The 15874-nt window shown below is 37.3% G+C and overlaps 2 protein-coding genes across 2 annotated transcripts; both read right to left on the reverse strand.

Annotated features, from left to right (window-relative positions):
• Nucleotides 1-123: 123 nt before the first annotated feature.
• LOC125187662 (probable serine/threonine protein kinase IRE) lies at nucleotides 124-7594 on the reverse strand. The gene is made up of 17 exons (XM_048084288.1): nucleotides 7201-7594; nucleotides 6867-6934; nucleotides 6608-6784; nucleotides 5211-6482; nucleotides 4450-4622; nucleotides 3583-3832; nucleotides 3365-3457; nucleotides 3130-3270; nucleotides 2943-3035; nucleotides 2063-2258; nucleotides 1895-1980; nucleotides 1319-1407; nucleotides 1133-1184; nucleotides 1001-1057; nucleotides 747-914; nucleotides 595-675; nucleotides 124-483 (listed from the first exon to the last, which is right to left on the reverse strand). The coding sequence occupies exons 1-17, from the start codon at nucleotides 7562-7564 to the stop codon at nucleotides 421-423; spliced, it is 3423 nt and encodes a 1140-aa protein (XP_047940245.1). The 5' UTR covers nucleotides 7565-7594; the 3' UTR covers nucleotides 124-420.
• Nucleotides 7595-8948: 1354 nt separating this feature from the next.
• Nucleotides 8949-14806, reverse strand: LOC125190209. Its single transcript, XM_048087433.1, has 14 exons — nucleotides 14400-14806; nucleotides 13979-14112; nucleotides 13700-13849; nucleotides 13367-13478; nucleotides 12955-13267; nucleotides 12117-12330; nucleotides 11226-11315; nucleotides 10876-11131; nucleotides 10449-10561; nucleotides 9767-9865; nucleotides 9646-9693; nucleotides 9440-9550; nucleotides 9260-9350; nucleotides 8949-9172 (listed from the first exon to the last, which is right to left on the reverse strand). The coding sequence occupies exons 1-14, from the start codon at nucleotides 14632-14634 to the stop codon at nucleotides 9069-9071; spliced, it is 2070 nt and encodes a 689-aa protein (XP_047943390.1). The 5' UTR covers nucleotides 14635-14806; the 3' UTR covers nucleotides 8949-9068.
• Nucleotides 14807-15874: the final 1068 nt, after the last annotated feature.

The following is a 15874-nucleotide window of genomic DNA, read 5'->3' on the forward strand; positions in this document are numbered from 1 at the left end:
TTCCCAATTTTGCCAAATGTAGTAAAAGATATCAACACTTTTACTTAATTTAAGCACAGTATTGGCTTGTGTCTTATACTCTTATGAGTATGTACACCAAAGGAAATTCAACTGCTCCAAATATATAAATTTAAAAAGATCTTCAATGAACACATGGAGTTAGAATCATTAAGAACATTCTCTACCCCTAAACTAATATGTGTATGTATATATACAGATCGAAATTTAGTTCAACTAAGAGGTAAGCTGTCCCTACAATTCTTCATCCGCATTCTATTATGTCCAGCTTGCTAACAGTGTGCTTGAGTAAGTCTTACATGTCACCTGGCAACCAAGTCTGTTTTAGCAACTTTTCATCCTCACTGCAACAACAGCAGGCGACTCTGCCCATACCAATCTCTTGGAATGAATGGTTGCTGCTCAGCCTGACTCTTTGTTCTTTGTTACCAAATCATAGTTAATCGAGGCTAGCTGCGACAAGTTCTGATGAAGAAGACACAAAGTTATATGAGGGCACAAGGAAACCTAATGCATGCAACAGAAACACAGGATAAAGTTGATCTATCATGTTGTAATTGCTAAGATGAGTCCCACCTTAAACGAAAAATTGCTGAAAGAGTACTTCATTTCAAGAGCCGGAGCACCAAAATCAGCTAAATTTCCACATTCATCTCCCTGAACAAGACAATGTTAAAGCGTCATTGAAGTCAGAGGTGATCCCTTAAATCATTTCAGTAAAAACTAACATCTTCATCCTGTAGATATGAGCTGCTGCTGCGGGATCCACTGCCCGTGTCTGTCATGTCATCACAATCACTACCTCCATTAGCCGCATTTTCCTCTTCCAGATTCCATATATAACGACTCATAAAATAACTTGTGTCGTGTAAATCAGCCGAAGGTATAAATGCAGCCTGCATCACGATTCAAGTCAAGAAAAATCGGAAAATGGTCTTAAGTAGTGCTAGTGCTGTGGGGAAGGGGGTTAAGAAAGCAATACCTTCTGCCTTGCAAGAGTGCCCCAATTAATATCCTTAAAAAAGGAATGCCGCTTAACCTGACAATGAAAGAGTAACACATCAAATTTCCATCTTCATTATGATAAATTTCAACCGATTAACTTACTAAATACCTCTGCAGCTCCAGTTGAACCTAGTCTCTGAACAGGGTTTTCTATCAACAATCTGAAAAGGAGCATAAAAGACTACATAATTTACAAGTAAAAGGCCAAACTACAATCAATGTATCTATTATTTTAATGAAACTGAACACACAAAAATGAAGTACTCCATGTATCAAATGTCGAAATAGAACTTACTTGTTAAGAAGATCATAAGCTTCAAAACTCAACTCTTCTGGCACCTTAGGCCACGTGATGTCCCTATTTATGATATTGTTGAAAATTTGCTGCATCAGATGGAAGACCTATCAATAATGCCACTGATCTACAAGTCCTCAATAAGTTAAAGTGAACTCGCCTATCAAATATTTCAATGGCAAGTTGGCAACATGGCATGACCATCTACTCAATATGAAAAATACCATTGAGTTCTAGTTTGATAGTTGGAAAATGATCATGATAAGTCGTAGACATAATAGTATAAAAGTAGGTTTCAACAAAATCAAATAAGGTAGTACAACTTAATACACTATGCCAGTCAATCCCCAGTTTGATATGCATGCGCAGTGCGGACAAATTGTTGAGAACCAAAAGGTAAATGAATGATATTTTATTCTCACGATGTCGAGCTTGCAGCTAGAGAGCATTCATCAAGCTTGCCGAGATTATAGATGCAAAAGCTTAGGCATCAGCAAGAAGAGATGTAAAATATATGTGTGCCTGAATTAACTACAGATGATCAGCAGTTCCAAATATAACAGACAGATAGCATACCTGTGGATGTTCTGCATTAAAAGGTGGAAGACCTACTAGGAGCTCAAAGAGGATGACTCCCACAGACCACCAATCAGCTGTTGCACCTGAAAGGTGCATGACAGAAAAATGAAATACAAGAATGTAGTTAGGAATGAGGTCATTATAAAAAATGTTTAGAACTCAAACCATGTCCCATGCCCAGAAGTATCTCTGGTGCCAAATAGTCAGGAGTGCCAACAACTGAATGTTTTTTCCTCTGTTCTCTTTTCTGTGATGAGTGTGCTGCATTTTTGGGTTTATCATCTCCAAGAAAAGCAGAAGGTCCAGATAAGTCCTCAGTGCTATTAATGAGACCAACTTTGGATAGCCCAAAATCTGTCAACTGTGATAGTAGGAAACAAATTTAAGAATGGCATGCTACAAATGCATAACATAGGTATATCCATTGAAATGCAAACTCAACTTCATGAATGCTTCAGGAATAATAGGATTATGAACAAGTTTGCTCATCTACATAGATTACTCTCATGCTAAGTCACCTTAATCCACCCAACAAATGTTTTCACCATCATGAGCCAAAACCTAAAATATTATTTTTAATAACAAAAGTACTTCATGAATTATGGGTAAATTAACTGTTACATCTCCATATCCAGTTATGCATGACTGCAAAGAACACAGATTATAGTTTGTTATGCTGAACTTCCCCACTTAGCATCTTTAAGAAAAAGAATAAAACTATTCTTCTCTATAGTTTCAATCTATTTCTTTTACACAGCTCATGCAAACAAAAGGTGATGGTTTCGTTGCATGAAGTGAAAACACTCAACAGAAACAACCCTCATCATTGAGAGAAGCTTGTGGAAATTAAATATGCACACATTAGAAAGGCATTCCTCAAATCTATGCTTATGTCAAAAGAAAGACGAGTCATTTATATCCATCATATCTTCTCCTTTGCTATTTTCTTTTTGAGAGTATCAATTTTCACCCAAAAACCTGACATCGAACTTCAGAGATCAGCATCTCATGCGTACTATGTGTGCAAATACACTTAAATATTGACCTTGATGTGACCATCGGGACCTATCAAGAGGTTATCTGGCTTCAAATCTCTATGAATAACATTTAAGGAGTGCAGATACTCCAAAGCAAGCACCTGAAAGTTTCAATTGCAGAGATGTCAATTTATTAAGTTAACATCAGTCATACATGAATCCATGAGATAAGATAGAAGTAACTGAGATTCTTACTACTTCTGCTATATATACTCGTGCAATATCTTCCTCCAAGCAACCTAGATTTCTTAGCAAGGAGAAAAGATCTCCTCCATTTAAGTACTCCATCACAAGATAAAGATTTTCCCTACATGTGAAAGAATAGAAAAATCGGACCTGTTCATTGTTAGATTATACTATATTAGTAAGTTTTTCAGAATACTATTAATCTAAGAAATAAGGCACAATCTTGAAACTTCAAACTGCTCACCACAAAAGGATTGCGAACGGATATTAAAATATCCCTTTCAGCTAATATACTTTCCACTGCATTTTTGCGGATCATGTCAGCCTTCTTCAAAACCTGTAAGATAATGTTAAAACTTAAAACTAGAGTTTTTCAGAAGGAAACTAGATAGGAAAATTTAAGAAACTGTTCTACAAGACTACAACCCTGGCCATTTGACATTTTCTTGCATGGAATCTGACCTTTATTGCAAATAAGTCACCAGTTGCCCTTTTTCTTGCCAGAAAAACTCTTCCAAAAGCACCTCTGCTTATAGGTTTAATTATTTCAAAATCCTCAATGGATGTTCGATCCTTGGTGCATGGATTAATTGGGCTTGCACGTAAACTACGTGATGTCTCTTCTTCTGTTGAGCTATCCTCATCTGCCATAGTATTTTGTAGGAATGCCTTTTCATCATCAATCTGCCCACATAGGGATACATATTTCTCCCTGAAGAGTTCACAATCAGCCAAATGGAGGCATCATTGAAATAATTAAAAGATCTGAAAAAATTAAATAAATCTGGCGTGCACATATCTAAGTTTTCATTTACTCTTCTTAGAGTTAGATTTCTTTTGAATGCTATAGCCTTAAGCCCCTCTGCTAGTAGTAAAACATAAAGATTATATGCAAGCATTTTCAGTATATACCTATGCATGGAAAGGTGTCTTCGTTTTTTTCATATGTTCTTTTAAATGAAGATAGGTTTACATGTTTTTAAGTAATCAGCAACCTTGATAGTTGGTGTGGAAGGTTCATATGCTACACTTGATTATAACTTAGTATTAACTTTTATAAAGTAGATGACTTCTTTCTTTCTAGCTCCAAGTTTGACCAAGCTACATTTCATAGCCAGAATGCAGATTACTAAAGTTAAAAGTTATTTCTATATAACCGCGTGTCAAGGCGCTTATAGTTAATGGTCCTAAACATGCTAGACAAGATGGGATCTATGCCACATGAATAGCAAAGCTCTTAGAATTTAGAGTGTTAGACCAAAAAATTTTCAGATTCATGCATATACGATAAGACATGAATAAGCTCCATGATTAGAAATAGTAACTCACTGTATTAGTTTCTCAATGCGCCTCCCAAATGTCTCAACAATAAGTGCATCCACTTTCCTATCATGGATGACATATTTGAGGTCATCCAATTTGTCAAGCATGAACTCCAATGTACTGTAGTCAGTCTTGTTAACATTTACTACAGATCTAGCAAGATCCAGCAGCTTACGTATCTGTCATACAAGTTGATGGTGCAATAAGTTATTCCAAAAATATGAATCCTGAAAATCTATTGCATGCATAAGTTCTTCTCTAATCTGTTCCTGGCGAGAGGCTTCATAATTGGATTAGATAATTAAATTAAAAACCAAAGTCTCATAGAAAGTGGGTGAAAACAGTGGCAATGTGGCATGCATTCTTAAATGCTTTGGTTGAGCAAGGGCGCTGTGAGAATGCAATAAGATTGAGTTTCAAAAATAAAATGTCTGTTAGTTAAAGCTCTATTATTAAATGTTATTCTTCTAATATTCTCGGGCAAAGCTCAACAATGAGCATAGTTCAAGAAAAAATTGGGTATCGCAGACAATTATGAAGAGGAACTCTTACATTCTCATCGACAAAAACTAACTCTGCAGGCTAAGTTTAGATAAAAAGCCGAAAAGTAACGACTTCATTTAGGAGATTCTAGTGATGGATCTCCATGGTCGCATAGAGTGAGTATGTTATAAAGCAGTACCATATACATCAAGAATATGATGGGGATATGTAGCAGAATTTTTCTAGCATGTTGCAGAGAATGCATAAAGTATCATAAATTTCACCTGCTGATAACTCTCTAGTTCAGATATTGTTCTACGCCCACTGAGAAGAACCTCAATCTGAGTCATTCTGGGAGTTACTAAAGGTGAACGAGGGGTTAAGCTCCCAGCGGATAATGCTTTCTTGCTTTGATCTGGTGTTAGTGGTCGTGCATCACATGACATGTTTGGTGAAATGTTAAGATCATCCACAGTAAAAGAGCTTTCAGCCACATTAAGGTAATCCATCATGTCATCAGGACAGTGGCAAGACACTCTGTTCACTTTTGGTGACAAACCATCCAAGTCTTCTTGTGAACATGATGCAGACTCTCTCAAAATTTCAGGACTTCCAAATCCTTTTGGAGTCCACGACTCGAGAACTTTTTCAAGAGTTTCAGAAACTCTTTCAAGACGTTCATTTGCTGTTAAACCCTTTAAGTCACATCTATCAGCAATAGTGCAAATTCTTGAGTGCTGCTCAACATGGACAGTAGGTATTTCAACTTCACATATTCGACAGATCAGAGAATCCTCATATGCCATCTGGTGTTGGTCCCAAACTCCCCAACCCACTCCTTGTGATTTCAAGGTTTCTGCAGCTTGTTCTACCTGAGGGACTACTGCAGTTTCTGTAGTTTTAAGATCGTTTGTTTCCTTTATAGGTTGCAATACTTCTGGGTTATCCTTGCTAGGAGACTCACCGCGTCCTCTCCTATTCTTTTCAGCAATAGATGGAAGTTTTTTCCAGGATGCCATCCTAAAGCTTCCTGGAGATGAAACAACACTCTTTGCAGTGCTAACTTCTTCAGTTGCATTGTTTAGATTGGGTTGTTTCTGTCCTATCACCTTATAACATTGCTTCTCTAGACTTCCCTTGATACCCGTTGATGACGCACGAAGGCGCTCGGGGTATACACCAAGGTCACTGAGCTGGTGTGTGGTTACATAATCGTCATCATAACCAATTTCTTTTTGGAAATGAACAAGCCGAGTGCAACGAGAAAGGATAAATAAGAGGCGTGTATGCACTTGCTTCAGTGTACCTGTAGGTAACTCTTGACGCCGATCATCCAAAATCTGTACAATGCCCTCGCACTTTATCCAAAACTCATCAGGCGACATCTTTGAACATTGCCTGGCTATAACAAGCAAATCTTCGAAACATTTGCAATCCGGATGAGATCGTGAAGTCTTCTCAAGTACACCAACCAAATCTCCAGCAAAAATGCCCAAGTCAGCATCAACTTCAACTTTCAATTTGTCAAATTTTACTCGTATCATTACCATGATTTCCTGGTACAAGTTAAGTTAATCCATCCAAGTCAGATGAATTATTCAAAATGAGCCAGTGAGGATGAAAGAGATGAAACTATGTTCTCACAAGCAGAAAGATGAGGCTACATGTGAACTTAACATACTTCCATGCGACCGATGGTGCGAGATTTCCAAAATGGAAGTGGTCGGACACCTTTGGAGTCAAGCTCATGTGAGAAGCTCTTAATGTCTGGTGCTCTTTTCTTACGGCCGCTAGTTAATCGCAGAATCGCCTGGAAACGTGGAGACTGCATCTCCTTGGAAAAAGCTGCATGATAACCCTACAATCAAAAAATCAATAAATACTTTAAATAATATGAACAAGAATTGAACTAAAGCCAAAAAAAATGTGGAAACCGATACCTCTAGCCCGGATCTTCTAGGGGATAGGACTTTTAGTGATTTTGAATGACTCCAATGAACCCTTTTGCCTACAATGGGAAGCTACATTAGGAATGATAACACTCAACCTGTTATATTTCAACATAAATTCGAACTTAAACAGCACATAGTGAAGGAACTATAAAGTAAAGTTCACAATTCATAAACATGAGCCTCAATGTTCAATTCTAATTTCTAATGGCGTGGATCAAAATGTTACCAATATCTGTTCACCTCTATTTTCAATCCTAAAGCTAAAATTATGCACATTTCTCACAATTACATATACAGATGCAGGGGAATCCAAAAAACTGACCTCGCTCCATAGAAGTAGCGGCCGATTGTTGAGCGTCACCGGATAGATTTGGCCTGGGGTCGTCGACATCATTCCCTGGGCCCTCCAAATCCTCGAAATTCTGAGGCGCGCCGAGGGCAATAACCTGATCGAGAGGCAGAGGCGCGGAGCGTGTCCTGATCTGATTGAGGCCTAGCATGGAGGGGCCAATTAGGTTGGAATCGGCGGCATCCGCGTCGTTAACGGCCCCAAAATCAAAACCCTCGTCTCCATCGCCAAAGGTTTTCTGCCTGGAGGGAATCGGAGGGATTTTCCTCAGCTTGGAAATGGACGGCGTCCGCAACGGCGGGGGCGGATTGTCGGAGTCGCTGGGGGGCGTCGACATGTGCACAGATTAGGATGTGGATTGCATCGGTATATTAGAGAGAAGGAGTTATGGGTTGGGATAATGGCGGATTGGGAGCTCGGGATTTTCGCGGGAAAGAGGGGAAGACATCTACGTGCGTTCAAATCAGTTATATTTCTATAAAAAGCTACGCGTACAATATCTCTTCTTCAGATTTCACGTTAATAAACAAATAATACTCCCACAAGATGCTGCATGACTACTCATCCACAAATTTCGGTTTAAAATAATTTTTGGAATTTTGATAGTAACGCCTAAATTTTATTATGGTTACAATGTAGTCCAAAGTCTAGACTATAATCCGGAAATTTATAATCTCAACTATGAGTCACGTAAACTAGGCAGTATAAAGAAATTGTATATTTGGTACTACTAGTACTTACGATATGTCAAAATTCCTACTTACTCACAAATCGTGTAACAGTTCATCCAAATTGCCAAATTAACTGAACCACAGCTTGATTCCAACGGCCTTGTGCATAAATTCAAAGCGTTGGCACCACGCGGTGGTGGTAGCGGACAGTTGGTAGTAGAGATGGCGATAGCAGCCTGCGTCCAACTAGGATACTTGCAGCTTGCATTCGACCCATGTTATAATCGATGCGAATGAACACCAATAATAGTAATAATGTCCGATCGATGGATAGAGGTGAAGAGGGAGGTCTGAAATACGTATCCACGCCGTCCCAGATAGTGGTGATGAGTCATGTACTCGGAAGGTCGTTGTCCATGTGACCACGTCCGTACATGCAAATTACATCCAACAAGAGTCCATTGCCCCTGAAGAACCGCATACTGATATGCCTCTTCCAAAGCCACCTTAGCCACGAAAAGCCTCCCCCATGTCGACTACTTTCACCCCCTAGATCTCACATCTGACGTAGCTTCGCACATAGGACCGTATACTCAATACTTCTACCAGCAAATCAACAACAATCGAGAACTTCATGTTTTCCACAAGAGACTTATCATCAGAAACAGGCTGAACCTATCCATCACACCATCACCCGGTGTAATATTCATGTTGTCATCTAACATCTTGACCAATGTCCTCGATGGCGCCCTCAATAGTCCGTCAAAAGATGGTCACGCTCTTTGTGCCTCACCTTCTTTGTTGACTTAAATTCTTCGATCTCCGGTGATGACAGCGTGATCTCACCACGTTAAGGTTCACATGTTTTCAATATGTCAAAGCTGATTAGCATCGCACTTTCTTTTTCCTGTGTTATTTTTGGTTATGTAGATCTTGATTGAGAGATGTTATGTTTTCTGTATTCATGCTTTAAAGCATAATAAAATGCTTTTCTGTGTTACATAGTATTATTCTTCTTTTTACGCGTGAAACAACGATTTTATTTAATACTACTATTAAAGTTGTGGTTTATTCAATTTCTCAAAACAATGTCAGTTTTACTTCTTTTAATTAATTTTTTCAAAACAATTTTCCGTGTACTAAGATGAATCTGTAAATGATCTTTTAATTCTACTGTTTTGAGGCAACAGGAGACACTTGATGTTCAAGCGCCGCCACCCATTCAGTGATGATCGAGTTCACTTCACTTGGCAGCTCATCGTGAGGGCAGTGTCCTGGCAATTTAGAACCACTAAAATGAATAAACATCCTATAAAATGTCGAACGATGCAAAACATAAAAACGCAACGCTGTAAAATTACCAGCATCTATTTCTTTAATGGCAACCCCTTTGCAGTGCTCTCTAACCATGGCTAACATCGACCTTGAATCAGATAGTGGATCCTTCATTCCCTAACAAAACGAGGAATCACTTGTTTTCAGAATGAGAACAGTAATTACAAAATTAGAGGTCCCTTGGAGATTTCAAATAAGATCAGCACCTGTACTATAAGTGTCCTATTCTCGAATCCCTCCAACAGATAATTCAGAGGAAGTGAAAGATCGAAGCTGAAGATGCTTTCTAGGACATATATCACACCGGGATCATGTGACTGCAAAATAATGTTAAGGTCTTGCATGTATATAACTAATAGCATTGTTAACAAGAAAAGAAAAGAGGAATCTGAAGAGGTTTTCTATAGGATACAGCTCTAGTCATCTCGTTTATAAGCCAATCATCAGCCCTTCTCGCTTCCTGCATGACATGATTTTAGCAATCAATACTAGGACAATAAAACAGGGAGGGAGCAAACTAAGGCAGCCCTTACTGTTGGATAGAAGCTTCGTAGTATGTTCTTGATATTAAACCTCAAGTACAACAAAAGGAGCCTAGCACCCAACCACGCTGCTCCTGAAGTTCGCCTATCCTGTAATACTTCTCAATTACACGGGTAGAAGAAGATAGGCATAATAATACGAAAGAAAGATAGAAAGTAGCCTAGAAGTTATCTATTAAGGAGGCATTATATGATGGATTGATTAAATAATTCAAGTTAAATGACTGTTTACTCTGATATATTGATGAAGTTTGAGCTTGTTTGACCATCTTATTCTTCAAATAGTCAATTCTATGTTTACTCGATCTATCCTATCACTAAAAGTCTAAAAGTAAACACGCCTCGAGTGAGAGAATGAATTGATATAATAGTCCAACCTAATCCACTATATACTTTGATGCATTGATTAGTTTTGGGCTTGCTTGACCATCTTATCCTTCAAATACCCAATCCTATATTTTATCACTTAATTAACTCCCCTTCATAGTTTATTTGCCTCTCAGCAACTAAGATCGAAAACATAAATTCATAATGGGGCATGTATAGAAGCATAATATTTTTATATTAGGCTCCTTAACAAGCAATATCTACAATCATAACATATATTCTACATGCAGAGAAATTATCTACTGCAGGGAAATAACAAGTATTCACAAGTTCCAGAGTTGCTTACAGCTGAATAACCCAAAGGGAGATACCCAGGGATAATATTCCCAGCAGTATTCATAAGGACAACAGACTTGGCTAACAAAGGCCAAAGACCAGCGACTACAGAAACAGCATATCCTGAAATAAAGTGACTGTCAGTTAACAATTACTCCTACATGGACTAAATTGAAAGGCTTGCACTTCTCCATCACTTCATTGACAGGGAGCATTAACATGAATTTTCTTTATCCTTGTTTTAAATTTCATTTTATTTCTTTAAAAATTTATTGGTGCTGCAGCTGCCATTTTGTTGATTTCACTCTTGTTACTTTTTACAATTAGTGTATCAAGTGTGTGACTTTCCCCCTCTTCTTTTTTTTCTTAATCTTTCTTTTGATCATTTCCACTGGTATGATCAGCCAGCTTAAAAAGGCAGCTGTTGGAGGACATACCACCAATTGAATTCCCAACAAGATGCACTGGCTCTCTAACAACCTCAATTATGAAGTCCCGAAGCAGTTCAGCCCACATGAGTTCAGTGTAAATGATGTTCGGTTTTTCTGATTTACCAAATCCCAGTAGTGTGATTGCCCAAACCCTGTTTCCATCTTCAGCTATGGGATACAAATTATCCCTGTAATGCTCCATAAAAGCACCAAAACCATGAACAAGAAGAACGGCCGGACCTTCACAACCAGCAACAGTATACTGAAAAAGTGCAGTCAATTCTTATTGGTAAATGATAACGTTAATGAAAAGCATACACTAGTTCAACATAAATTCTGGATACACAGATACTTACTTGGATTAGATAGTTATTCCATCTCCATATCCGAATTGGGAAAATGTCTGCATCATTTTTGTAGCCTTTCAGAGTCAAAAGCCAATACCACTACCAAAGGAACAGTTCATGTCAGAATGTTTGCATGACTACCAGATTTCATACCAAGGAAGATTGGGTCAATATTTTATGACAGTACAATCTAACTATAATTAATACTCCTGTCCGGGATTAAAGTTCTCACTTTGACTCGCACGAGCTTTTAGAAATGTAAAGTAAAGTGTGTGGAAGAAGTTTGTGGAATGTGGATCCTACTTATATACATATTCCTAGTTTTATAATAAAATGTGAGTGGAATGAGATAGTGGACGGGGTCCATTTATCAAAAATAGTAAATGTAAAATAGGATATTTAATGGTGGACATCCCAAAATGGCAATATGGGACATTCAATGGTGGACGGAGGGAGTAGGATTTAATCAAATAGTTTATGTAAGATATATCCTTGTAATCATGGACAGCAATATATCTACAATTCTAATCTTTCTTGGTTAGAGCCCAATAGTTGTACCCAAAACACCAGGTTGAAAGATATAGAAGAAAAATCAGGGTCAATAATCAACATGCTATTTAAGGTAACAAGAATTATATACGTATTTTGTAAGGAGAAACTCAGTTAACCTAACTATTATAGTTCCTCTGTCGTCAGGAAACCATTGATGATTCAACCTTTCAAGGTTAAATTATCTACAGCTTTTACAATGTAATAGAAGTGGATGAAAATAACATAAAAAATCTTTTTAGCTTATAGTCTTCTACTATTATTTAAAATAAGTGCTTGAGGCCTTGAGCTCACAATCAATGGAAAAATAAATCAATCTCACTTCTCAAAATGAATTTTGAGCATTATTACCTCTGTGGAAGACACTGTATTTATTGCTGCAGCCACTGTAGCTGTGGAGTAACCAAATGGTGACAAAAATCCACCATTCCGTTCTTTCTCATACTTGATAGCTTCAAAATACACTCTTCTTCTGGAAACAGTTCCAAGAAGAAGGGAAGAACCAAAAAGGGCTTGAAATGAAGCTCCTTCACGTTTTTCAGCTAAACGTAGCTTTGCATGTACCCTGCAAAAAAAAATGGCGGAACGCATAAGCTGTCATGGTCTAACTTAGTAGTGAACTTTCTGGATTCTACAATAGTTGGTTTTAGGAAAGCCCAATGCATGGAGTTATGCAGCAATATATTCTGTGTACAAAACTGTGCCCAGTTATAAACTGGATCATCATGAAACAGCTCACAACAATTTTAACCCATTCAACTCAAGGATGTATGCAACAATAACTTAGCTTACTAAGTCAGCTATATCATTGATCAGACCAAAAGAACACCATAGCACATCATTCGAAATTGCTGAATATGCTGGATTACTAAAGAAAATTGGATTTATATATCTTGCAAGTGAAGAAAACCTTAATATTTGTAAACCTTTGACGTCCTACTAAAAAGGTATTCTGGGTCTGTCTGAAAAGGTATTGTCTCTCTCCAGCTTACTAGATGACAATATCATGAACCAAATGAATGGATTACACAAAAACAATGAAGAAATATGTGATGTTATCAAGCAACAATGGTTCTTCAAATATTAGCTTTGACAAAGAAGCTCAAAGAAATATAAACATAGCAATGAGGGAGTTTAAAGAAAGAGAAGGCCACAAAGAAATATGAACGTAGCGATTTATGAGACCTACTCCTGATATTCATCTCGGGAAGTTCCTTCCAGGTATCTCAAATATGCGGCCAAAGCATTCAATACAAGATCAGAACCACCTCCAGCAAAGTTCCCTTGGCTTGTTACAAATGCCGATCTTTCTGGTTTCTTTCTTTGGAAAGTCTCACTAACAGATTGTTTATCATCTTTTTCTTCCCTATCTGCTGACTTCAAGTCAACTTTTCCTCTTTGCTTCTTTCTTTGCAGCATATTTTCAGCAGATAATTTTTTGATTGAAGTCCATTCATTTTTTGATTGATATTCTTTCAGATCGATCATGGTGGGAAAAATACCTAAACCATTCATAGACATTGTGCTCCACATCTCAACAGATAGTAAAATTTATAAACAATTACGAAAGGGGACAAAGGAACAATACATGAATCTCTCACCCCAGGACAAATCTGTCAAAGTAGCAGGCAAAATTGGGGGCTCAAGACCAGGTAAAACAGATATCCTATGCTTTTGGAAGTCATGAAACGATGATGGCAGGTCGTTTGAACTCTAAAAAAAACATCACAGATATATATATGTGATTATCCACATAATGATGCAACCACAATGACAATAATATTGGCCATTCAGAGTCATATTAGTGTGTGCTATTCTAGGGGATACATAAACACTGTGTCAACGGAGGATACTATAGTACGATGACGAGTAAATATAGTAGTTACAAAAATAGTGAATTCAAAATCTAAATTGAATTAAAAAATACCGCTAACCTGAACATCATAAAATGGAGTTCTCCACATCACAATCGTAGGATTACCTCCCTTGATAGATAAAGTAGATAGTGATTCCTTCACATTTTCTACCATTACACGTAGCTCATACTCCACCTCTTCTTCTACAAAAATACCGCTAGCCTGGACCTGTTATAATCTCAGTGTGAACATAACATATACTCCTACTAAGTAGAATTGCTCTCGAAATTCTCTCATCAGTCCTCGACAGCTACATGTTATCATACTAGAACGAGCAAACTAAACGAATTTAACAACCTCATTGACCAATTTTGTTATGACATCTTCGGCAGTTCCAAACCTGATCATCAGATTGGACCCCCTATCCTTTAGCAATCTCCTCAAGTCCTCCAAAGCAAAGAGGAGAAGTTCTAGCATTTCATCAGAGAATCCTGCATATGAAGTTTTTGCAGATTGAGTTGAAGTTGTAACAAGCTACAAACCAATCACACACCTTAACCATATTATTCAAGTAAATAGAGCCACATTATTGGGATCCAAAGCACTCAACATTTTAGCCATGTAAAGCGACTATATGCTTCAAAATAAATGAGAAAAGCAAGCAACTAATTGCACTATATGCTTCAAAATAAAATTGGAAACGAATACAGAAGGTCCAATAAAATTAAGAAATAAATGAACAGAAGTTTGAAGCGTGTTTAGTCGAGCAGTAGCTTACGTGAGAGAATACGGGGATCAAATACGTAAAGTGGAACAAGAGTTGGATGCTTGGAAGCGGCGATGAGGCCAGGGTGGTCTTCGATGCGAAGGTCGTGCTTGTACCAAAGGATGGCGGCACCGTTGATGGCGGATTGCACCCTCACAGAGCATCGGAGCGGAGGTTTGGGTCCCCAAAAAGCTCGTTTTGGGGGTAGTGAAAGTGAGAAAAGAGGGGGGTGAAAGAGAAGCACCATGAGATGGGGGAGAAAAAGTGGAGGTAGTTTTGGAGGCGAAATCCATCAAAGGATTTGTTGAGGGCATATAGTGTGCAGTTGTGTGATAGAGAAGCGCGGTGTGCAAACTACATTTGTTTGATGTGTGAAGGAGATTGTGGTGGAGAAATGAAGCTTAGATTTTTTCATTTTTGATTGGGTGTAGTGTGTGTGAGAGATCCCCGGTCATATTTTCGGTATGTATGAAATCCGAAATCCGAAATCCAAATCAATTTCAATTTACAGAATTAAGTACTAATTCATTTGAAATCTCATGTTCAGGTTTAACAAAGACTCCACTCTTCCGGTACTACAAGTACTAGTTGTCTAATTCAATTGGCTTGTGAAGGTTAACTCTATTCTTTTGCTCTTGCTGCTTCAGGTTTATATTTTTGGAATTCCAATATATTTGTGTATTTAATACCCCTTCTGTTTAATTTGGGTTTATCTTCAGCTTAATTTCTCTAAATAGCAGTTTATCTTCAACTTAATAGCTCTAATCTTGTTATGTATTGCGGTTTTTTGTTATTGTGATCTTCTCCCAAGCTTGCATTTATTTTTTGCAACTTAATAGAGACTGTCTCTAGAAATGTCATTACAACTAAATTTAGAAAATATAATTGGAAATTTTTAGCCCGATAGCTTGCAATATGAGTAAAGCTGACTCAAAATCTAATGGGCTAACCCGGTGGATTAGACCTAGGTACAACTACTACGGTTTATTATTGACATCTAATTCCACACTTTATTTATAATTTTTATAATATAAATAACTAAAAAAATTATAATTTAAAAATAAATATATATATATATATATATATATATATATTAAAATTTTATTAATACTCTCTCTTTTCCTAATAGTTGAGTCATTTTTTTATTTTTGGGAAGTTGAGTAATAATGAACATTTTTTCTCACTCTTACTTTACTCTCTCTTATTTTATTCTTTCTACTTTATTTACTTTCTACTCTATTTTCTCTACTTTTTTCTATATTACTTTTTTATCTATTTACTTAACACATTAAACATCCATCTTCAAATTCCGTGCCGAAAATTCTGCCTCAACTATGAGGGAACGGAAGGAGTACAATAATAGATCGATAAATTAGGAAATTCAAGTTCACTTTAAAATTCCATTCCCTCCATGTTCTTAAAATAGAAATTCTTTTCTTTTTCGTCTGTTTCCTAAAAATAGAAAATTTTCATTTTATGAAATGGAT

This window comes from Salvia hispanica, chromosome 5 (assembly GCF_023119035.1).
Source record: "Salvia hispanica cultivar TCC Black 2014 chromosome 5, UniMelb_Shisp_WGS_1.0, whole genome shotgun sequence".
Lineage (NCBI taxonomy): Eukaryota > Viridiplantae > Streptophyta > Magnoliopsida > Lamiales > Lamiaceae > Salvia > Salvia hispanica.